The sequence below is a fragment of the Lolium perenne genome, chromosome 6 (assembly GCF_019359855.2).
Source record: "Lolium perenne isolate Kyuss_39 chromosome 6, Kyuss_2.0, whole genome shotgun sequence".
Lineage (NCBI taxonomy): Eukaryota > Viridiplantae > Streptophyta > Magnoliopsida > Poales > Poaceae > Lolium > Lolium perenne.
Window position 1 is genome coordinate 58,220,701 of NC_067249.2, and position 25,328 is coordinate 58,246,028.

At 48.1% G+C, this 25,328-nt stretch overlaps 1 protein-coding gene and 1 long non-coding RNA gene across 5 annotated transcripts in view; one reads left to right on the plus strand and one right to left on the minus strand.

Moving 5' to 3' along the window:
- Nucleotides 1-17,995: 17,995 nt before the first annotated feature.
- LOC127308093 (cinnamoyl-CoA reductase 1) lies at nucleotides 17,996-20,613 on the plus strand. Its single transcript, XM_051338865.2, has 6 exons — nucleotides 17,996-18,370; nucleotides 18,463-18,617; nucleotides 18,715-18,900; nucleotides 18,977-19,332; nucleotides 19,808-19,967; nucleotides 20,268-20,613. The coding sequence occupies exons 1-6, from the start codon at nucleotides 18,262-18,264 to the stop codon at nucleotides 20,331-20,333; spliced, it is 1,032 nt and encodes a 343-aa protein (XP_051194825.1). The 5' UTR covers nucleotides 17,996-18,261; the 3' UTR covers nucleotides 20,334-20,613.
- The window catches only part of LOC127308095 (uncharacterized), a 32,681-nt gene continuing 27,394 nt past the window's right edge, over nucleotides 20,042-25,328 (minus strand). For 3 of the 4 annotated variants that reach the window (XR_007856262.2, XR_011746835.1, XR_011746833.1), the window contains 2 exons: nucleotides 20,862-20,939; nucleotides 20,042-20,692 (listed from right to left, as the gene is read on the minus strand). This is a non-coding gene — a long non-coding RNA (uncharacterized lncRNA). Of the gene's footprint in view, nucleotides 20,726-20,861; nucleotides 20,940-25,328 lie in introns of all 4 variants that reach the window. The other variant, XR_011746834.1, reaches the window with a different exon arrangement.

Genomic DNA, 25,328 nt, shown 5'->3' on the forward strand with positions numbered 1-25,328 from the left:
CGCCGCGCACCTGCGGCCGCGCGCCGCGCCGCGCGCCGCCGGGAAGAGAGAGAGGAAGAGAGGAGAGAGAGCAGAGGAGATCGAGGGCCTCTCCCGGCCGTTTTTTTTGTTTTTTTAACTAATTAAAATTTAACTAATTAAAGTGTAAATTTGTAACTAATTAAGTTGTTTTTAAATAAGTTTAAAAAATTTGACTTAAAAATTTAACTAATTAATTGACTAATTAAATTGTAACTTAATTTGTAACTAAGTTTTTTAATTTGTAACTAAGTTTTTTAATTAAAAATGTAACTTAATTAAATTGTAATTAAACGTGTATTATGTGACTAATTTGTAACTAAGTTTTTTTAATTAACTTAACAAAAAATTTAATCGTCGTCGATTATGTGACTAAACGTGTATTATGTGACTAATTATGTGTATTATGTGACTTAGTACATGCGGCGCCGCCCCCGGCCCCCCCTTTCTCATCTTTTTTTAATTAACTTAACAAAAAAAATTAATCACCGCCGACGCGCTGAACAACGTCGCCTCAATCCAACCGCCGCGCCCCGTACGTCGCCGCCCTCGCCGTCGCCACAGCCGCCGCCACTCACAGGCGCCGCGCCGCCGCCAGCCAGTGTACACGAGAGAGAAGGGGCGCCACGCCGCCGGCCAAGAGAAGGGGCGCCGCGCCGCCGGCCAGAGAGAAGGGTGCCGCGCTTATACGGAGGGGGCAGCGCTCGTCGCCCCCTCCGTATACGCGCGGTGTTTTTTTTGGGATCGAGAGGGGGCGGCGAGGGTTATGTGTCCTCGGCACCGCCACCGCCCTTTCGCCACCGCCCTTTCGCCACCGCCCTTTCGCCACCACCTCCGGTCTCTCGGTCACGCGGTCACTGCGTCCCCCCTCTCGCCTCCCTCGTCGCCCTCTCTCTTTATATGTAGAAGAGATGTGATAATGCATATACACAATTAATTTGTTTTGACTACATGTTTTCAGGACTGACATATGGCGGACGATAGAGCTGACCCGATTATGGACAACTATGATCCGGACGCTGAAGACCATATTTTCGGCATCATAAAAGACGATATTCTATATGTGCCGACCGGACAAGAAGAAGATGATATCTCTTCTTATCTGAACCTTGAGGGTGAAGATGAAGGGCGCCGTCAGCAAGATGATGCCGAAGAAACGTCGATAAACGACGATCTTCAATTGGAAGTAGCAACCACCTCCGGCGCCGAGGTATATATATACATTGAGCCTCTGGTGATACAAACTAACTGATTTGAATAAATATGTGTGTACTAACGCGCGCGACTCTCTTTCTTATTTTAGCCCTCGGCCGGATCGTCGAAACAATCGAGTACGTCGTCAAAGCGTGGCACAACCAAGACGATGAAACCAGGAGAAACATGCACCATCGAGGTTGTCGAGGAAGCAACCGGCAGGCCGCTGGAGCCCCGCAAGAACGCCACCAAGTTTATCAGCCAATGTGGAGCCGTTGTTAGAGACAACGTCTCGATCACCGTCCAGGAGTGGAATCAGCCAAAGAAGGCACGTCTTGGTTTCACTTTTGTCGATAAGAGAACAAAAAAAGATTGCTTCAACAAGCTTATGGAACATTTCGTTCTACCTCCGGAATACCACAAATACGATGAGGAGGGTAACAAGATTGAGGAAAACAAGGAGAGGTGCAAGCTAGTCAAACAGTTCGCTCTTCATAAGATGTCCGACACATTCCGGAAATACAAGCAAAATCTAGCCCATGACTTTGTCAAGCAGAACAAGACTCCGGATTTCAAAGGACAATATGAGAAACTGCAACATGATTGGCCAGAATTTGTGAAGCAAAAGAAATCGGAGCAGTTCCTTCAAATATCGAAAAAAATAAGGAAAATGCGGCTAAGAAGGAGTACAATCATATTATGGGGCCAGGAGGGTATCGCCTTTGGATGCCTAGGTGGGAGAAGATGGAGAACGAGCTGAGGGCGAGGAATCCGTCCGGGTACGGAGGATGGGACCCAAGGGCCAAAAGCTGGTGGTACGGGCATGGGGGATCGCTGAACCCGGAGACAGGGGAGTGTGTTTACCAGGGCAAAATAATTAAACCCACCCAAAAGCTTATTGAGGCAATGAGGGATGCTCAAGAGGGGAGGATCAAGTTCAACAGAGAGAACGACACCCTGACAAAAGCCCTCGGGAATCCTGAACACGGAGGACGTGTACGAGGCATGGGGCACATTCCGTGGAAAGTAGGGTTCCCCCAGAACGATGACCCGTACGGTTACAGAAGCCGTAAGAGAAAGATGGATCGGGAAGCAGATGTTGTGGCGCGGTTGGCATCGGAAATGGATGTGATGAAGAAAACCGTGAGTGTACTAGTAGCCGAAAGAGATGCAGCTCGGGCGCAGCATGAAGATCATCCATTGGATCTCGGAAGCCAGCGGAGAAGCAGCGTGGCTTCCACGGAGGCCCCACCGGCTGGTGCACCGACGATCGAAATTACTGCACCGGAGCCTCTGGTGGTCGAAATTACTGCACCGGAGCCTCCTCGCTACCCCGTGGACGATATAAATGAGATGAAAGCATGTCATCTGTATTATCCTATCGGGAACATGTCCATGAAGGTAGCCATCGGCAGTGCTTTACCACCTGGAGCACTCCACCACAACAACCCCATTCAAGATGGCTATGCTCGTGTCATGGTGGAGGACATAGTCCAAGGGTTTGAGGACCTGGACATTGACATTGCTACACCTGAAGGGGCGACAAGACTTGGAGATGTCAAGCGCCAGTTCATTCTATGGCAAAAGAAGTTTATCAAGTTTCCAGGCGAGGCGCCAACAAGTCCACCCCCCTACGGTGGTGGTGGTGGCGGCGGTGGCGGTGGTGGTGGTGGTGCTTCACCTACACCTCCTTCACGTCAGCCGACGCCGCCCCCCAATTCACCTCCGGCGGGTAAGCAGCCGCCGCCCCCTAGTCCGCCGGGCGGGTAAGCGACGCCGCCCCCAATCCACCTCCGGCGAAGAAGCGAAGCAGCGATCTGGATTATTAACCCGGACCCTTATGTACCTAAGAAAACAAAGGTACCGGAGCCATCACTGAAGCCTCTCCCCACGAGGCCTTGGGAACGTAGTGCCGAGGAAGTCGAGGCGGCCGCGACTGCTGAATATGAGAAATGGAAGGTGGACTGCAAGAAGAAAAGAGAGCCCGAGCCCAAGCCAGTATTTTCTGATGAGCAAAAGAAGTGGGCTAAGTCATTTTTGAACACACCGTTCCAAGCCGCGAAGAATCTGCCTGACGACTATGCACGTGAACTAAAGAATCAGGCACGCATGTTCAAGAAGAAGAAAGAGGAGGCCGAGAACTATACATGCATTAAATTATGTATGGAAACTTGTTCAAACTTGTATATGGTCATCCGATGATATTGAATATATATTGTATATTCCTCTTGAATTCATTTTGGTTCTAATTTCAAATTTGTTTGAAATTGTACATTCATATGCATGTATATATGTAGTACCGTAGAATATGTGAAACTCCTTCAAAATTACAATAAAGCACAAAAGAAATAAAACAATATACAAATTAAACAGAAAACATGTTTAGGGGCACAGGTTTAGGGGGGCCTAAAACCCTAAACCTGCGGCGGCATTTAGTCGCGGTTGGTCAGAAGAACCGCGACTGAAGGTCCTCCGCCCCGACGGTCGCCTGGCGCCCACGTGGACGGGCCTTTAGTCGCGGTTCGTAAGCAACCGCGACTAAAGGGGGGGGCCTTTAGTCGCGCTAATTTGGTCGCGGTTGCGCAACCGCGACTAATGGCAGTTGCGAACCGCGACCAAAGGCCCTTTTTCCACCAGTGAGTAACAATTTCAGCACCAGCGAATTACACATTACTAAGCAAGCTTCGGATATAGTAATAATTACTTTCTCCGTGTTAGCGTTGTGGATTTTCTTTTTAAGAAGATCCATATTACTTTCTCTATTCTAAAATTAAGGTTCCTCATGATAAGTTAAAAGTTAACGTTAAATATTTACAATACCAACTCAATATCAATAGATTCATAATAAAGTATATTTCTTAATGTGTTCATTTAATATTGCAGATGTAAATATAATTTTCCTAAATTAAAACAGCCTTTAAGAAAATGGAGGAAGTATTTATCGGTGGATCCTCCGAAAAGTGTATTTGGCACATGAGCACCAGTGCTCCTGATTTTTAAAAATCATATTTTTTGGATTTAAAAACAAATATGAAATTAAATACCCACATACATATAAACATTCTGAAGGTACGTTAGAAATTTTGAAGAAAAATATGTTATATTTTAAGCTATACAAAAAAGACAAATTTCTGAAAATATATACCTCTATACGTAGCCACAAATTTGTTTTTTTTTTCCTGGAGCTCAAAATACAATACAATTTCTACTAAAATTTTGCATGAATATTCAGAATATGTGTATGTATTCATAAAATAAATGTGTTGATTTTTTGAAATGCAAAAATTCAGTTTTTAAATATTTTAAAAACTGAGAGATTTGCTTTACATTGTGTTCTTGGATCGGTATGTGCCGCGCGAATTACGGGTGTGGTGACGAGCGAGTCGTACGTGGAAGTTAGCAAACGGCATCTGGCGTGCATGTTACCATAACATCACACACCCCAAGATAAAATGAGTCTACAAACTAATAAATGAGGCTTTGCATGATACCATCTCTAAGTCACTTTCCACTATGAAGGTAGTAACATCAACTAGTAACTTATGCATGACACCACCTTATGTTACTCCCCACTATGATCAGCCTAAGACTGCTCATAGTGGGAGTAACATAGCTAGTAACATCACACATCTCAATGCATTTTGGTGACATGGCATGCGAATAAATGAAGAAAGAGAGTGAGGTGGTAACTAGCTATGTTACCATAACATCACACATTCTAAGGCAAAATGAGTCTACAACATAATAAATGAGATAATGCATGACATCACATATAAGTTACTACCCACTATGAAGGTAGTAACCTAGACTAGTAACATGACATATGTTACTAGTCTAACTTACTCCCCACTATGAGCAGCCTAAACGGCATCAAGCGTACGTGTAACATGTGGGAAAGCAAAGCAAGCGTGTCGTCCCTCCGAACCGTCTCACGCGCTCCAACAAACACTTTGATTCCTGCTAGCAGCAGCAGCGTCAGTTCCAAGTTCCAACAACATCCATGGCCTGCCACATGATTCCTGCTCTAGAAAAAGACACGGCAACGAGCCACTGTCACACTCGCACGCCCAGATATTCTTATACTTCATTAATCAGCAGCAGTGGAAACAGCCTAAACTACACGACGAGACGCTGCCTGAATTAACAAGGAAACACGGTTGATGATCGCCGGTCTCGTTTTCCTTTTCTTTACTCTCTAGTACGTTTCCCCTCCGCGGTCGGGTCCAAGGTTCAGTCCGCACCGCGCTCGAGCTCGAGCTCAGAAACTCACTCGGTGGTCTGGTCTACTGGTCTCGCTCGTCCTCGTCAAGGTCTTGCCGGTCCGCAGCTCGGTTCACATGACCAGCTCTTCCCAATATTTCTCCGTCGTTTTCGCCGTGTGTACCGAGTAATAGACAAGTATTTTCTTTCGCCGTTCGTCTTTCTTTCTACTAGGTTTCAAGGAATAAAGCGCACGTGTATTTCGAGATGAACTTTGATCATAAAAATTAAACAACAAAATCTTGATTATATTATATGTAATTAGTATCGTTGGATTCGTATTGAAAAGCACTTTTTAATGATACTAATTTAATGCAAATAATACTTATCTATTTAAAGTAATTCTTGATCAAATAAAAAGCTCGTAAAATGAGGATGCCTTATTCCTTAAAATGGAGGTAGTAGCGAACAGCAGGAGCAATAGCTTCTTCGGATTCGATATATGGAAGGTTTCCATACTAATTGCCCTGCCCCAAGATTTGTTTGTGCACGAGCTTATTAGTACAGTTCCGTAATTTTACTACTGTGGCCCAACAGTTTATAACCATTTCAGAAAATATAGATGGTTCCAGCTACAACCTATCGTGTCTCTACTCTGATTTCTTTTGCCCAAAAAATACTTCAATACTTTTAAATATGTTTTCGCGATGTCAAGTTTTTATTTGACCTTTCTAAATGTGCAGAAAAGCATCAGACCGTATGTATCTTTCCAAGGTTTTTTTTTGAAAGGTATATATCTTTCCAAGGTTACCAGTATTCGTAAGTATCATGTAGTAGTATCATGTATATGATACTTGTGTATGATACTATCTCTATAGTGGTTAGTATCATGAAGTACTCCCTCCATACCTGTTTACTGGGCTTCTAGTGAAATTAGAAAAATACTAGGAAATTAGGCCAGTTTTGCTAATTAATAGGAGATTCAATTGCTTTGATTTCCTGGGAACCAGCAATCTCCACTCTCCTCTTAAATGTTTCAGCGTGGTAGAAACTGATTAATGCATGCAAACCGACTGAACATCGCCTGCATGCCGTGTGAACAGCTTTTGCATGACAAACGGATTAGCTATCCCCGGGCCTCTCCTTGATCTTTCGCCTTCGTACTTAATTAGCGCCGGAAACATGAGACAATCAATGAAATAAATAACGTCGATGAAGATTACCCTGACTCAATTGATGGCCACCTTGGTCGCAGCGCATCTCAAAATGGGACTAATAAACCGGTATAGAGGGAGTAGTATCATGGCCATGCTATATTTATTGCTTTTTAAAATCTCAATGCAAATTTGTGCACAAGATTTGTTTGCCATTAACTTTTCTCGTGACATGCGCTATGATACAGTATCTACCTATTCTGCATACAGTCCTCCTCTGGTTCGCAACAGCTTCACTTGCGCCATCATAATTGTTTCAGAGACGGTATATTCCATCTCCTTATTAATTCAATAGTAATATACCTGTTTTTCTACGAAAAGTGATTTTGGCTCCCGAGGATCTGGTCTTGCTGCTAAGGGAGAATGAGACCTTTGCCGGAGCAAGCTAAAGATCCCACTTTATATCGTCGATTTCAGGTAAGTCACTCGATCAAGCCTATACATCCGGGAATGTCGCTCCAAACCAAAGACGACTTGCTTTGCTGCATTTCTTGGGCCGGGGCTTTACTTGATTTTGGCGAAAGAAAAGCCATATGATCTACATTCTAGTGCCAGTCCCTTCACAAAGATAGCCCCTCTCATTATTTCAATAAAATTAAAATGTACTTTTACAAGTTATCAAAAATATGAAAATAATTTTGGAGATTGTCAGTGATACATCCCACAATCATGCAAAATCTCAACCTGAAACTCTTTTTATTTTGTACTAGACAAAAATGACAAAATCTGATATATTTTGAAGATTTAAAAATAACTACTCAGATTTACACTTTTGTCATTTTTGTATAGCTCAGAATATAAAGTATTTGAAATTAACTTTTTACACGTTTGAGAGATACATCATTGACTATATACGGTTTTTTCAGAATTTTTTGAAACTCAACAATATGATTTTTCATTTTTTTAAACGAGATCACTTGTGCCCACCGTGAGTCCTAGGGAAGTTTCTCCATGTGAAAACGGGGTTCTTAATGTTGTGTGGCCCTAGGGCCCCAAAATCTATGGACCGACCCTAGCTGCACCAAAACTTCCCTTTAGCTACCATTTGTTCCAGTTTAGCTTTTCAAAATTCCGTCTACATATTTGAGTATTTCTATTTTTTGTTCACATTATTTAATCATTTGTTTGGATCTAAATCAGCATATTTTTTCGTCTTTCTAATTGTTTTTCTTATAAGCTTTTTGCCATTTTTCATTTTTTTCCTGATTTTTTTCATCGATCATTAATGTGCACCACTCCATGTCTCTTTTCCTTCTTTGTTCCTTCATATCCATTACATGATATTGCGGCCTAAATCACCTGCCTTCATTGCATAAGAGTTTGTATATTGTAAGTATCAAACCTAGATAATATATCTAAAATTGTTGTTGAGGTGAATTGGTTCTGGTTGGCACTACATCAATTATGTCAAATTTGAGAGTATATCTTTTCTAGAGACAAAGATTTAACATAAAATTATTATTCACCAAATTAGGAATTTCAATCTTAAATTTGAATACAAACATATTTAAAATTTATGAAAATTTGAAATTATTGTACTTATGGATAAATAATTAAATTATGAACGTAAGCAAGAAAAATTAATTCGTCTAGAGCTGTAGATCTAGATATATATTCTTGCATAGTTTTAGGGTTTTAGGGACAAAAGATCTTATGTGGACAATTCCGGTGCACGTGAGATAGATGTAACGATACAACACACAGGCAGAAAATTCAGGAAATGACACATGTCACGTCCTAAGTGGTCAGACCGCTCGGGTTGTCCCCCTCCAAGGCGACTCGGGGCGGAACCCTAGCCCCCACATCCGCCGCCTTCCCCTCCCCCTCCCCCTCCTCGTCGTCCCTGGAGGCCGCCGCCGGCGAAGCCTGGCGTGGCCGGTGATGGGGGCGGCGGGGATCCTCGCGTGGTCCTCTGGTGCGGCGGTAGGAGGCACGCCTCCGCGCCGGGGGATGGTCCCTGTTCTGTTCGATGGCGGCGCGGGCGGGTGGTGTTGGGGGCAGCGGCGCGGCCCTGGCCATGGCGACGCCGCCCTCTCCTCCGTTCCTCGCCGTGGCCTCGCCGGGAGGGCGGTGATGGAGGTGGCGGCGCGGCCCCGGATCCTGGCGGTGCGGTCCTCTCCTCCTTCCTCGCCTTGGCATTGCCAGGCGGGTGGGCATGGGGGCGGATCTCGTGATGCTCCTCCCCAAGATCTGGGACCATGGCACCAAGGGCGGTGGCCCTGGATGGCGATGGCGGTGACAGCGTCGACCTGGTGGCAGGTGGCGGGCGTCAGGTGCCGCTGACCGTGGCACCGCGGTGGTGGTATTCTCTCTCGCCGGAGGAGATCGGCTAGTGGTGTGGCTAGCCGTGGCGGATCTTGCGATCCGTCGCCTAGCTCCCGATGGCGAGGCGCAGCTGCCGGTGAAAGCCGGCCCGGACTTCGGTCATGGCGGATGATGGCGGCGCGTTTCGTCGTTACCTTGTTGAAGGCATTGTCTCTGCAGTATGCGTTCTTCGCCTGGGCTGCTCCAGGGGAAACCCTAGACCCGGGTCTCCCGGATCAGACGATGGCGGCGCGCAACGCCGTTCTCCCTGTTGGGGTATCGTTTTTGGAGCAGACAACAGATGGCGGTGGTGCTGAGGTGGAGCGGTGTGCTTTTGCTGTGTCGGTGTCGTCGAGTCGCCGCAGCATGGTGCAGTGGTGTCTTGGGACGGATGCAGTGTGATGGACATGCGCAGGATGGTGGAGTCGTCTGGCGCTGTGGCGGCATCGATGTCAGGCCTGACATGGTCAATGTGATGATCTCTCTTGAAGATGGAGTCGAGGAAGACGGTGGTAGCAACTTCTATGGCGTGTGCGTTGGCGTATGCTGAGAGTCTGCTTGACTGGATGTGCTTCTCATCTGCTATTGGACGGCCTGGGAAGGCATTTGGTTTTTGGATGATAAGTTGGTGAATTGTCACCCCCTTCATCCCTCTGTATGTTTAGCGAGGTGGTTTCGAGTTTGATCTTTTGTATTGGTTAAGGTGTTGTGAATAATCTAATAAAAAAAAGCCGTGTGCATCCTTTGGATGCAGAAGCTGAGGCGATATTTCCTCTCTTTCAAAAAAAAAATATGTCAAAACCATTAAGTGATCTGCAAGGATATTTTAACAATTATACTTTTGTGAAAAGAAATATTTCCCAACATGCTACAAACTACCAAAACTACTCGGGGGTACGAAACTGCTCCGGTCGTGCCACTAGATGTCGTTGCTTTTAGAGTGTTTGGTTAGCGTTCTCAAATGCATGAGTCTCATGTTCTCTGGCAGACAAGCCGTCAACTAGTAGAATCCACCGAGTCGGGCACATTAATAGGGCAACCAAATAACAAGAGAAGGAAAGAATGTTTACATGGATCAGTGGAAATGCATGGGCGGGTGTTTATTCCTGTTGCGCACGCGCATGCATCTCTATCTCTATCTCTACTACTTATAAAGGCACGAAGTGCCGTTGGAAAATTGAATCTCCACCGTTCATTCACGTGCATCACACGGTCCACGTTTCGCTGTTCTCCCACATCCCCCAACCATCAACCACGCCCACAATTAGATCCTAAAATCACGTTGCAAATTAACTGCCACATATGCATGTCAACCACTCCAAAAATCCCGCAGCATAATTTGCTCCCCAAAACTACCTCTTGCTAATTTATCTTTTAGACGACAACAACAGATAATCAGATGACGGGAGCTGGAGATTAATTGCCGGCTCGCCCGACTCGCCCTGCCGTCGGCTTGGACGCGGAGTTCTCTATGGAGTGCGCGACGCCTAAGGCTTCTAGGGTGAAACCATCCATGGCTTGCGTGACGGCGCCTTCAACAACGTTTGTGGCGGCGCCCTGGATGCCGTGTGTGGCCTCGAACCTTCGATCGCATGCGCGGCAAGGTATTCCCTGCCGGTAGTGTACGAGGACGCCCTGTATGGCGCTTCAATGCCCTCGACGACGTGCGTGGAGATCGAGGTCTTCCCGGTATTCTGAGCGTGCACAACACCGTCCTCCAAGGTAAGTATATCCTTTTTCTGATTCACATTTTTCTTCTAGGGCGTCCTGGGAGTGCACAACGGTGCCCTCTGATTCCTTATCCCAAGGAATTGCCAGCATATAACTAATTAATGGTGAGTGTTTTTGGGTCAAGTTTCTCACATCTCGATGCAATGGTCTCAGAAAAAAAACGCACGAGCTTGAACTTCTACAGTTATGTTTGCAATGTAAAGTTTGTTTGTATGAGTTTGAGTTCCCATGTTTAGTTCTACAAAGAATAGAAAAACTATGCCCACATTTTCTTGCGGTGCTGAATTGGTTTTTTTTCCTATCCATTTTCCATAAGTTTATCAATGAATATATATAGTTTTTGAGCGTTTGATTGAGAAGATACTCGAACATCAACTTCATAATTGTTGCTATAAAAATAGCAGCAATCAGCTAATATAAGCCATATGTCTGCCCTACAGGCCCGTGAAATTTCAATTAGTCAAGCAAGATGCATTTGATGCGATTCGTAGAAATTGGAACTTTTCGAGGTATGCACGTCACGTAACGATCCTATGAATTATGGTTGCCTGCAGTTTGTCTGGTTGTCTCATATCTTGAATATTACAATTGTGCTACAATGCCATGTTGCTCGTGTGTCTGGTGGGGAACACAACACCGTTCTTGAAAGTGGAGGCCAATGCACATTATATTGCAGTGTAATCAAGGTATGTCCGCAACCACCAATACACATCGTTATACCATTCATTTTGAGAAGCAAGGTCTCGGACTATAAAATTGCAACATGACCAGTTGTCAAGTGAATAGGCCACATTCCATCTTCATGCACATTTTAGGTGGAGGTATGTATTCACTGCCAAAGCTACGACATTGGGTAAGTCGTCTTAATGAAAAACATGACAACGGGGAAGGAAACTAGAGCCATATTTTCATAGGTAGAAGAGTGAGGCACCAAGAACATGACTGCAAGTTTCGAACCTCGGAGAGTTGCTTGCACAACCACGCTGCTTACCGCTCGAGCTAGCATTTGAGGCATGCAGATTGCTTCTTCACTGTTAGCTTGATCAGAGCATTTGAAGTATCATGTTTTCTTTGATTCAGCAACCATATATATAGTGCATGCAATTTAAGTATAATGATAGTTCATGCACATAAAATCATATGTGCCATTAGCTGATTACCGGAATGCAGAGAGCTATTGTTTTAGTAAGAGAATGGGGCATAGTCTGCTAGCTGCGTATGTTGTTCCCATATATTTAGCAGAATGATGGTGTGCTTGATGTATATTTAAGAGGTAATGAAGCTTCAATTTGTACGAGAAGTAATTGTGCTATCTTGTTCGGATCATGTACACATATGAGATGGAATTGTTTAGTAATCTACTTGATTCTATTCGCGAGGACTTTGTTTGACGTGATAGGATAGATTTAGAGATCTTAATTGAACGCATATGCCAATTCGTGCAGGTTAAGAGGATTTGAACGAATTATATGCCAATAGAATATAGAAGAAGCTTCACTATTAGAGCAACAAGGAGGTGTCACATTCTTATCATCCTTGGCTAGAAGAGATTTGGGCAAAAGTAATTTATTTTTAGTACTATTTGTGAGTGAGATGAGCAACACTAGCGAGGTAGATAACAATGTGAAGAGTATCTTTTGTTTAGTTTATTTCTTTTTCTTTGTGTGGTAGATACGGCACTCTATTTTGGTACTTCTGGTTTCCATCAAGTTTAAGAGCTCAATCGATCATCCAGGTCAGGTGGATCGACTCATCTTTTTTAGCTTAGTGATTATATTTGTTTTGGAAATTATATCTTAATTAAGCATTGAACATTTTGTGGCAGAACATTGTAAACATAGATGGTGAAATGACTAATATAATTTTGAGCTCTTTTATTTGGCTTCATTCGTATTTGTTGAGAACTTCCTTGCATGTATAGTGGTGTTGGGACTTCCAGAGATGTGAACCATCTACGGAAGTGTTGTGGGAATTTTCATGAGTTAGAAACTCAAGATTGGAGGTGACGTTGTATTGTTGTTAGGACAAACGCGACAATCACTACCTAAAAAAAACATTGTGAAGTGATTGTTAAGAAATTTTATTAATGATAATCAAGACGTGCATTGCACGTGCCCGCTTACTAGTCAGTGGAAATGGCCGATTCGACCATTCTAGGGCATGGTTGAGCACTACTACTTTAAGGAGAGGGCAAGCCTGAAGGGGATGTAACCAAACAACTGAAAAGTGAAAGGTCCTATCTACCAATTTCCATGCAAGTATACCAATTATCATCCCTACAAAACATGTACATAATGTCGTCAAAGGTTAATTAACACATCCAACTCAATTTTTAAGTGAAATAAGTGTAAAAAAGAGTCAACGGTTTCCCTCCTTCCTCACGTTCCACAAGGCGTAACAACCTGCCCTCAAAAAAGATGCAACAACTTCTTTGGTTATGTCTCAAGTCATCTGAAACCGGTCCGACCAAAGTATGCCACAAATCATTGAGCCCTTGAAAAGAATTTAGCATTAATCTTCCTCAAGAGGGATGGAGGATGCCAATATATATGGGCACATCAACAAAGCTAGCAGATCATGTTGGAAATATGCCAAAGGTATTCATGTGATGATGATATTTCCTAGTCTATTTGTAAATTATTTGTACTAGTGCTCCTTAGATTCATAGGAATGGAAATGTACAGGAATAGGAAAATCATAGGATAGAGATGTCATTGCTAATTAATCCTATCGAAAGATGAAGTGTATTTGATTGTAGCAAATGATTTTTTTTATGAGTTATCACCAAATCGACGTCAAGTTTCAAGAATGTGATCTTCTCGAGATGCTCATCTTGAACTTTCCCTTCTCAACCTTGATGACATCCAAATTTGATGCCATCCTCTCATGGCCTATATGAGATCATACTTTTGATGCATACCCACGGAAAGATAACTAACTCATATAAACAACACAAATGCACATATATAATGGGTTAGCTCATGAAGCATAATTGATAAGGATTACCGTCCACAAGATCACATGATTCAAAGTGGCATAATCTTTATGCTTCATGTGTTGATCAACTTGAATTCAATCTTCACTCTTAATCCTGGTCAACTTTGCATCTCTTCTTGCTCTATCATAATATGTTGATCATTCATCACATAAGGTAGAGCATGGCTAAATTTAGTTCCACACAAGAACTCCATCTTTATTTTTTTCTTGATCATATCATATTTTTCTCTTGAAATCGATGACCTTGATGCCAATACCCAAGGTACATATTTATCTTCATGGCATCCATACTTGAATCCAACACATGGAATACAAGAAATATATATGGAATATTATTTTAAATAAAAGTCAACGAATACATTAGTCCATAAGAATTATCATTAATTACCAAAAACACACTTAGGGACAATGCATCCTTACAAAGTCCTTCGAGGCTTCTCCATTCGTTCAAATTACTTGTCGTAGATTCAATAAACTTAGATTTTAGGCAATAATTTTGCCAAATCCACGACAAGTAATTTGGATCACGAGGGTAATATCAAAATTGTATTGCTTGTGTGCTTCCCGGTGTAGCTGACGATCTCAACTTTTTGCAGTTGTTTTTTAGGTAAGTCAACTAATCATTTCACTTGCATTCATTTGATTATATATTTTCAATGTTTATATATTTTTACATTAGTGATATTTGCTGATGGTCGGGAATTGCATTTCACTTCAGGAATTCCACAACGGTGCCTCACATATAAGGAAGTCGATAACTGATTCTAAAGGGGGCAAAGACGCAACCAAGAAAATTATGAATTACTTTTTTATATTTGTTATATAGATAGCAATGATTCCATGTCCAAATGCAGGTATCTGTGGTGGATGAACTATGCAATCAAATATAATTGATATCTTACTACTATGTGTTAATGGTGCATTTGGGTATAAATCTGCTTGCATCATGGTTCTACGGGTAAAAACACATGCTATATAAGCAATCATCATACTGCCATTTTAAACAAAAAAAAATGTGCGCAAAGAAATGAACACATACAACGAAACAATACAACTTGTTTGCGATCAGAAAAAACACAGGCACTAGGCTATGAAATAAATTTTGTGATGAGTCTTCATATCGCAAACAATTCCAACCAAAACATGTGCGACAGAAAATCCCATGGCATCTTTGCATTCACGGTACGGTTTGCCGTCTATGGTAGACCATTTCAGTCATGCGTAAAAGTTTATTCTATACTAGCAAGAAAATAACTGAATTTTTACTCGAAAGAGCCTAATAACAACTGTATGGATCTACCCGTTCCATTGATTATTAGAATACAAAGAAGTCATACCGTGCCCCATGTGTCTATTTCAATTTTCATGTGTACTTTGCATGTGTTGCCCATCCAAATATAAGCAATATTCGTACAAGCCTTTTCGACAAGTTGACAATCCTTGGTGTTTTGTTTGTCTGAGCGACCTCGCCGCGGGTGCAGGTACAGTGAACTAGGAGTATGAGCCAGTGACGAGCGAGTTCTTTTTAGAACTAGCCACGATCAAGTCATGTACGCGGAAGTTTTTTTTTCCTTTGAACTGATGTACGCGGAAGTTAGCAAAACGGCATCTCACCTGTAGGCTAAACGGTATCAGGGTGTAGGCTAGCTATTTTTTTTTCTGCGAAACATAGTACAAATATAGACGTTTACATATACACACATACACTCATCCCAATAAACGCACGCTGACCCTACTCTTATGAGCATCTTCGAGATACCGCGTCTAAGAAATTTCATCTGACAGGCCTTGAGATTGACGAAGTCACCACAAACGCCTCGCTGTCAACGGAAACATCGCCTCCCACTGAAATATATTCCGCCTTTTATGAAACACCAAAGTGTCAAACCTAAGACTTAAATTCTGGTAGGCTGAAGGTGCCACTGCCTACCCAAGCCAACTCGGTATCGTACGTCTGCGTTGGAACGCAGAAGCATACTAGACTTGGAAACCAATATTCCTCTTTTTTGATTCAATTTGATTTTTGTTGATTGTGTAAACCATGTTTAAATTTATTTAATTGTGAATTACGATGTTTAATTATTGTATGAACCAACTTGTATAATTGTTTGATATTGTAAAGAAATCTGATTATGACGAGTTCCACTTCCACGTGAACCAAATGGATCTTAGCGTCGGGTGCACGAACAGGGAAGGAGGGCAGCATGATGTACATCTCAAACATGTGGTGGCGTTTGAGAGGTCATGTATCAGAATCAAAGCGGGGGAGTTCACGGTAACATGCACAAACCCAGACAAAAACATGGATACCCTAAAAAAGAACAACGATAACAGCCTAAACGCCATGAGAAGTTGCTGAAATTAGCAAAGTAAAGGAAAGAGAACTAACGTGTGATCGGCTGTTAGGAGGATAGTAGCATCTCGAGCTCAGCAGGATCCAACCCTAAGTATGAAATTTTAGTGTCTCATGAGAAAGATAGAATATTTTTTAGTTGGATGCGACGTTTTCGTTGATAGCAAGACGTACGTGGTGATTTCATCATATCGTGACTTCATGGATCTTAAAATCCAGGAGATCGGTATTTTAAGGCCACTATCTCGAAGGTATTAATAAGGTATGCCTGCATTGGTAGTCGATCTGAGAAGAAACCAGGAAGGTTACAGGAAAAAACCCTAGCGCTCTCGAGCCGCTCCCGTGAGCGGCCGGGAGCCCGTGGCGGCGCCCCTCCCCGACCCCCCATCCCCTCCCCCTCCATCTCGCCGCCGCCTGAGGGCGTCGCCGGGCAAAGCCCGCGCGGCGCCGACGTCGCGGCGGGCCCCCTCTCCCTCGCGCGGTGGTGGCGGCGCTAGCCGTCCGCTGCCCGGTGAGGGCGCCACGCTCGGGCGTCGGGCGTGGCGGCGCGGAGCTCCGGCGTCGGCGTGGAGACGGCGCACCCCTTGGCGTGCTCGCGGTGTTGGTCCCTCTTCGGAGCGACCTCGACGGCGGGCAGCGCGGCCTCGCCTGTCGGTGCGGAGTGGAGGCGACGGCGGCGCGGATGGCGACCGGCGCGGCGTGACGCACGGCAGGCGGCGGTAGCGCTTGCTCGGACTCGACGTGGAGGCCGCCTGGTGCGGTGGTGGCGGCTCCTTGGGCCTCCGCGGGTGCGGACCAAGGCAGGGGCCTGATCCCCTTCGAGCCGTCTCCGTCCCCGATCTGCTGGCGCCGACAACCATGGGGGTTGAAGGTGGCCGCTTTTGCAGGTTCGGGTCGGGTCTCCTCGCGTCTTGCTTCGGTGGTGCTGGTTGCGGTGGCCGGCCTGCGCCTTGGTTGGCGGTCTGTGGCCACTCGAGGTTGTCCTTTGCTCTCTCCTAGGTTGTCAGTTTGCAGAGGTGGGACGCCGGGGCGGCGGCCCCGGACGGTGGGAGTTCTGCTGGTTGGCGGGTGAGCCAGAGACTCGGGTGCTGGTTGGGATCCTCGGCCGTGTGGACGGCGTGGTTCCGGCGAGCCACATGTTGTGTCAGCGGGGCAGATGTTGCTACGGCGGCGACCGCTTCCTTGTGTGGATGGGCAGACTGCTATTGCCGGGGGAAACCCTTGCCCGTTTGGGCCACGGCGGTGATGTCCGTAGACGTCGCTCCCTTGTTGAAGGCGTCGGTGTGGCGGCGCTCGGTTCATCCACGACCTCCGGGTGAAAACCCAAGATCTCTGGATCAGGCGGTAGCGACGCTTTGGCATCGTGCTCTTCTTGAAGATACCGCCTTGGAGTTCATGGCGTGTGGCTCTCCGTTGGTTGTGCGGCGGAGGTGCGGTGCCTCTTGGTGTTGGCTCTTCGTCTGGCGATCCTCGGCAAAGCTTGCTTCTGCCTTTTCCTTGTCGAGCTTCCTTGACGTTGCTGTTCGGTTTGTGAGCAACGAGGGTTGGCCCCCGGTGGTGGTCGGCTTCCGGTGGCGTTTCTGCGTCGGAGGAGTTTTGTTGAGGCGTGCGTGAAAATGGCTCGCTATCGAGTGAGCTCCGGCCCGACACTGTACACTCCAGCTCTTCTCGGAGTTTCGTAGGCGCTTTGGTTGTTCGGTGTTCACGCTTCCGTTTGTAGCTTCTTCGATAGTTCGTGTGCGTGATTGCTTTGTTAAATTAAAGTTGGCCACTTAAATGCCTTTTATTAAAAAAAGTATGCCTGCATTAGGAAAGGGTGTCGAGAAACACGTTGATCTCCTTCCCTTCCATCTGTCCTTTTCGTTTTCTTTTGAACTTTCCCCAGCGGCCACCGCGGCCTGGTCTGCAGTCCGCAGTTCGCGCGAGCTCAGACTCAGAGATTCACGCGGACGCGGTGGTCTCGTCTTGGTCGTTTTCATTTCGGGTCTTTCCGCCCCGCGCCGCGGTTCACATGACCTGCCAGCAACGCCACCGGCGCATATAGTTCCCGGGAATTGCCGCTCGGTTTCTCCACCGTTTCAGCGAGTGTGCCAAGTAACGCGCCACCTAATAAATCCTCTCCTCGTTTTGGAATCCTCTGCCCCAGGGATCTGCTGCTAGCAGCTCCTGGATTAATTACGCCTCCTGCTTCCTCCCCCACCCCACCTACAACATTCTTGGATTCGGCCGGGACCTGTCATCGCCGTGGCCATGGCCGTCCTCGTCTGCGTCACCGGCGCCGGCGGCTTCATCGGATCCTGGATCGTCAAGCTCCTCCTCGCCCGCGGCTACGCCGTCCGCGGCACCTCCCGCCGCGCCGGTACGATTCCCCTCTCTCTCTCCCAAATGTGTTTCTTGGCTGGAATGGATTCGATCGGTTGGGCTGACGAGCTGCCTGTTTGTCGTCCGCAGATGACCCCAAGAACGCGCACCTGTGGGCGCTCGACGGCGCGGCGGAGCGCCTCACCATGGTGCGGGTGGACCTGCTCGACCGGGACACCCTCCGCGCCGCCTTCCACGGCTGCGACGGCGTCATCCACACCGCCTCCCCGATGCACGACACCCCCGTAAGTACACCACCAGCCCCGCTCCCCACCTGAGACCTCCCCGATGAATGGATCGAGCTCACGCTCTTTTGCCCCCCATGCATTGCGTTCTTCGCAGGAGGAGATCATCGAGCCCGTCATCACCGGCACGCGCAACGTCGTGGAGGTGGCCGCCGACGCCGGCGTCCGCCGCGTGGTGCTATCCTCCAGCATCGGCACCATGTACATGAACCCCCACCGCGACACCGACGCGCCCCTCGACGACTCCAGCTGGAGCGACCTCGAATACTGCAAGAGAACCAAGGTTGGTATCCTCTGATCTCCGCCTTTGACGCCCAAATCCCTCATGCGCATGAACGGGACAATAATCTATATGGCAGAACTGGTACTGCTACGCCAAGACGATCGCGGAGCAGGGCGCGTGGGAGCTGGCGCGGGCGCGGGGGCTGGACCTGGCGGTGGTCATCCCGGTCGTGACGCTCGGCGAGCTGCTGCAGCCCAGCATGAACACCAGCACCTTGCACATACTCAAGTACCTCACCGGCGGGGCCAGGATGTACGTCAACCAGTCGCAGGCCTACGTGCACGTCAGGGACGCCGCAGAGGCGCACATCAGGGTGCTCCTCGCGCCCAACGCCGGCGGAAGGAGATATGTCTGCGCCGAGAGGACTCTGCACCGCGGCGAGCTCTGCCGGATCCTCGCCGGCCTCTTCCCAGAGTACCCGATTCCCACAAGGTACGCTAGCGTTCTCCCTCATCATTCAACTCAAATTTTCCCCATAGTTTATACTCCTAAGATAGTACTCAAAACGTGCTAGTAGGATGCATTGGATCTTTCTTCCAAATTACAACATCAAGTGTACATGTTTTTACAGTATCCTCTAACACTAAATTAAGAAGAATTCTTTCCACAAATGCGTGTATGTTATCTATGCATGATTAAATTGCCATTGCATCTGTTCGGTTGATAGAGCAGAAGTGGTTTCCCGCTGTCTGAAACTTGAAAGCAATAGCTTCGCTTCCATTTGCCTTGAAGACAAAGCAAATTGCTCTGATGAGAGTTAATCATCAACCACCAACTTTGCTTTCAACTTTTCAGCACATGACATAAGTGCTTCCCCAGCTTTTGAAACCTCTCAAGGCAAAGCAGCGACATAATTAGGCGGCATCTTTGGATAGTGACCAATCTAATCCTTCACTAACTTGTGCAGATGCAAAGATGAGGTGAATCCACCAAAGAAGGGTTACAAGTTCACAAACCAGCCTCTCAAGGACCTAGGCATGAAGTTCACACCTGTACATGAATACCTCCATGAAGCAGTGAGATCCCTTCAAGATAAGGGATTCATTCGGAAGCCTTCTGACACCAAGGTACAATTACAGCCCACGGCACTATATATAAACCATCTGGACATACAGAGTCTTCATATGAGAGATCTTTGCAGTTCGAATATCTCAAAGTTTCAGATAAGTGGGGCAAAGAAACACAGAAACTACAATCCGCACAAAAGAAACACATGAACATTAATTGATACTGACAACATAAATTGTATATTTCTGTTGAGATATCACACATCTATGGCCAGCCTTTCTGTTTCATTCTGATTTGCACTTCTGACTAGATATCACACAAGCAGTGGTCCTAATTCTACCATCAATTTGCTGTTGCAGGTGCTTCCTAGTAGGAGTGCGCCGCCTCAAAACTCAATAGTGCCCATGTTCATGTCAAAACTTTGACATGTTTCTGGACAAAGTAACAGTGATGTTCGCCGTCTCCAGCATGGCAGTTCAATTCATTCAGTTGTATTTTAGTAGCCTGTTCTTGTGTGTGTGGGGCGAACTCCCAACTGTGTAGCAGTACAGGATAGAGGGCAACATGTTTCAGTGAGATATGATGCCAAATATTTTCCCTGGTCGATCCCTCCACATCTGATTGTTGTTCTTGTCTGACCCAGTGGGGGCAAATGAAATCCAACTGCTTGGCAGCAATGCATGGAGGAGTGCACTCCTTTGATCTTGTGTGTTTCCGTCTGGATTCAGTATCGTTTAATACACTAATCATTATGTTTGTCCAGCTGGGCTTGATCTTCGTGTTGCTGTGTCGATGCAGTACATGGATTAATATCATTCTGTGAACGAAGTGCTTCCAAATGAATGAAAAGTCAAGTAATCGCTTGTACACCGTAAGGTGGCGCCTACATCGTTCAGTAAGTTGTTTTGCATGTGAGTTGACTAGCACCTAATTGGATGAGTCTGATATGCTACCTTTTGTTGCATCATTCCATCATCTTGATACGTACTGCATACCGAGCAATCCTTCCATCATTTTATCTTCATCTTACACTGAAAAAAACGTTCAAATCTGTTGAGATACATATCCTTGTATATCCGGATGTGTATCTGTCGTTGCCTAATAGACGGTACCCCGGAGGAGGGATCCTCACGAGGGGGAGAAGAGGTAGGGGCCATAGGGCGGAGTGCTCTCGGGACGGTGGTACGCGAGTTACCCAGCTTCGGAACACCTGCACGATGACAGGGCCTACTGCTGCTTGTCTGGAATTATCTGGGCGCTTTCGCGTTATTACAATGAGTTGTGGTTGTGAACGTGCCTCTAGGGCTCCCAGGATCCGGCTTATATAGGCGCCCGGATCTAGGGTTTACACGGAGAGTCCTAGCCGGAATACAAGTTGCCTAACTACGGTACAAAGTCTTGCCGTGTACGTCAAGGATCCGCCTTCCTTCTAAGTCATGCTGGATCCGGATACTTCATGGGCCTTCACGGATCCGGCCTCCTTTGTAGGTCGGTTAAGATCCGGCTCCTCGTTCCTGGGCTGGACTTCATCCTTCATGATCTACAGCAACTGGGCCGCCCGATGGGCCACATGCCTCACCACCAACTATGGGCCACCCGGGCTTGCCGGATCTAGGCCATGCCGTTGATATACCCATAAAGTATACCCACAACAGTATCTTCTGTAGTTATGTATAGCGATACATATCTTTGTATTGATTATTGGGCCCGCCTCCTTCCTTGTATAGTCGAGGACGTGGCCTATATGTGTAACGCCATATGCACCCAATCAATACATTGTGAGTTGCATCCCTCTCTTCATGGTATCAGACACCTACCGTTCCTAACCTAGCCGTCGCGCCCCTCTCTCCCCGCGCGCGCCGCCCCACCCTCCAACCCTAGCGCCGCCGCCCTTGTGCCGCCGCCGCGTGTGCCCCTACTCACGCCGCGCCGCCGCACCTGCAGCCGCCGTCGCGCCTCCCTCCCCAACCCCGCGCCGTCGCCATCCCCCGCGCGCGCGTCATCATGTCATCGGTCTCCAACGACAGCCACCCCTTCGCCTACAACCCACGGACGGGGCTCATCCACGCCTACAACATGCCGGTGCCGCGCCCGCCGACTCACCAGATGCACTTCACCGCGACACCGCCCTACGCCCCGGCCTTCACCGCCACGCCGCCATCCTACGCCCCGGCCTACCACGCCGCGCCCGCACCTGGCTCTTACGCCGGTGGCGGCAACTGGTTTATGGACACGGGCGCCTCGTCTCACATGGCCGCTCACCCGGGTAACCTTTCCCATTCCTTTCCCACTTCCACCGAGTCTCGCATCATTGTCGGTAACAGCGCCGGTCTTCCTATTTCTCACATTGGTTCTGCTAATTTTCCATCTACTTCTAAACCACTGTCTCTCAATAATGTTCTTGTGTCTCCCCAGCTTATTCAGAATTTAGTCTCTGTTAAAACTTTTTCTCGTGACAACTCTGTGACTGTTGAATTTGATGCTTTTGGTTTTTCTGTTAAGGACGCCCGCACCCGAATGGTCCTCCATCGATGTGAGAGCCCCGGCGATTTGTATACGGTGATGTCGCCTTCCACCCCCGGTGCCGCACCTCGTGCTCTCTCCGCAGGCGTTGATCTTTGGCATGCTCGTCTTGGACATCCCAGTGCCAACACGCTTCACCAAATAATGAGGGGTTTTTCATTTTCATCTACTAAACAGTCTTCACATAGTTGTGAAGCGTGTCATCTTGGTAAACACGTTCGTCTTCCTTTTACTCAGTCTTCCACTGTTGCGTCTTTTCCTTTTGAGTTAATTCATAGTGATGTATGGACCTCTCCAATCTCGAGTAATTCTGGTCTTCTTTATTACCTAGTTATTCTTGATGATTTTTCTCATTTTGTGTGGACGATTTCCCCTCCGTAAAAAGTCCGATGTCGCCACCACTCTCACAGCCTTCTACGCCTACGTTTCTACCCAGTTCGGTCGCCCCATCCACGCCCTACAAACTGACAACGGAAAAGAGTTTGACAATGTCGCCGTACGCACCCTACTCTCCTCTCATGGCACTATTTTCCATCTAACCTGTCCATACACGTCCCAACAAAAAGGCCGCGCCGAGCGTATCCTCCGCACCCTCAACGACTGTGTCCGCACACTCCTATTCCACAGCCATGTTCCCCCCACCTTTTGGCCTGACGCCTTAGCCACCGCCACCCTCCTTGTCAACCTTCGTCCGTGTCGTCCCTGTTGGAACTATGCACCTCATCACCTCCTTTACGGTTCCCCTCCATCCTACGACGATCTTCGGATTTTCGGTTGTCGTTGTTATCCTAGTATCGCCGCCACCACTCCTCATAAACTCGCCCCTCGTTCCGTTCCGTGTGTTTTCCTCGGTTACCCGGCTAACACCAAAGGCTACCGCTGCTATGATCCGGTTTCTCACCGCGTCATCACTTCCCGGCACGTGTACTTTGATGAGCATTGCTTTCCTTTTGCACAGAGATAGGTGGTCGCCACTCCTCCTTCGACTACTGATGGTCCCCGGCGTCGACCCCCTGCAGGTCCGCCGGCTGCAGTGCCCTCGAGCTCGGACTCGGGCACTGCCTCGTCGTTCTCCGCCGCGCCCTTGAGCTCTGTCTCGGGCGCTGCCTCGCCACCCTCTAGGTCACCCTCGAGCCATGTCTCGGGTGACCCCACGCCGACACCCGCGCCGACACCTGCGCCGACGCCCGCCTCGACGCCGCCTGCGTCGCCCTCGAGCCTCAGCTCGGGCGCCGCGCCGTCTTCGCCGGGCGACGCCCCTTCGCCGGGTTCATCCGCCTCGACGCCGCTTGCGTCACCCTCGAGCCTCAGCTCAGGCGCCGCACCGTCCTCGTCGGGCGACGCCTCGCCTCCGGCTCCGTCGCCGCCTCCTCCGCCGCCGGCCACGGGGGCCCTCAAGCGCGCCCGTGCAGGGATTCGCGTCCCTAGCACGCGGTACCCCTCGGACGAGTACGTCTGCACCGCGTCGACTTCCGCGCCTTCAGCATCCACGCCATCGCCCCTGTCCGCCTATGCCCGGACTGCTCTCCGCGACCCGCAGTGGCTTGCGGCCATGCAGGACGAGTTCGACACCCTGCAGCGGAACCAGACATGGGCGCTTGTTCCCCGACCCCCTCACGCCAACATCATCACCGGGAAGTGGGTCTTCAAGCACAAGTTCCATCCGGACGGTACTCTCGACCGTCACAAGGCGCGGTGGGTGGTTCGTGGCTTTCGCCAGCGTGCCGGCGTCGACTTCACTGACACCTTCGCCCCGGTTGTCAAGCCCGGGACGATCCGCACTGTCCTTCAGCTCGCGGTCTCCCGTGCGTGGCCCGTGCACCAGATGGACGTCTCCAACGCCTTTCTTCACGGCCATCTCGAGGAGCAGGTCTTCTGCCAGCAGCCCACGGGTTTCATCGACAGCGCCCACCCCGACCATGTGTGCCTGCTCTCGCGCTCGTTATACGGGCTCAAGCAGGCCCCACGCGCCTGGTACCAGCGCATCACAGCGTTTCTTCACCAACTCGGCTTCCGCTCCACCCGCTCTGATGCCTCGTTGTTTGTGTACAACAATGGTGCCACCACCGCGTACCTGCTGCTCTACGTCGACGACATCATCTTGACGGCCAGCTCCACGGACCTCCTGCGACAAATCACCGAGCGTTTTCGCGCTGAGTTTGCCCTCAAGGACATGGGGCCCCTGCACTACTTCCTCGGCATCGAGGTTGTACGTCGCACCGACGGCTTCTTACTTCATCAGCGCAAGTACGCCCACGAGCTCCTGGACCGCGCCGGTATGCTTAATTGCAAACCCGCGGCCACGCCTGTCGACACGAAGTCCAAGCTCTCCTCCACGGATGGTTCGTTGGCCACGGATGCGTCATTTTATCGCTCCATCGTCGGTGCCCTGCAGTACCTCACCTTGACCCGCCCCGAGCTGCAGTATGCTGTCCAGCAGGTGTGCCTTCACATGCATGCTCCGCAGGATCCTCATTGGGCTGCGGTCAAGCGGATCCTCCGCTACATTCGTGGCACCATGGACTTCGGCCTCTCCCTCCACGCCTCCACCGCCACGGACATCGTCGCCTACTCGGACGCCGATTGGGCAGGCTGCCCCGACACGCGTCGCTCCACGTCTGGCTACTGCGTCTACTTCGGACCTTCGCTCATCTCCTGGTCGTCTAAGCGACAACCCACGGTCTCTCGCTCCAGCGCCGAAGCGGAGTATCGGGCTGTTGCTAACGCGGTTGCCGAGGTCTCTTGGCTGCGGCAACTCATCGTTGAGCTCTCATGTCCTGTTGCCAAAGCCACCGTGGTCTATTGCGACAATGTCTCCGCCGTCTACCTCTCCACCAACCCGGTCCACCATCGCCGCACCAAGCATATTGAGCTGGACATCCACTTTGTTCGGGAAC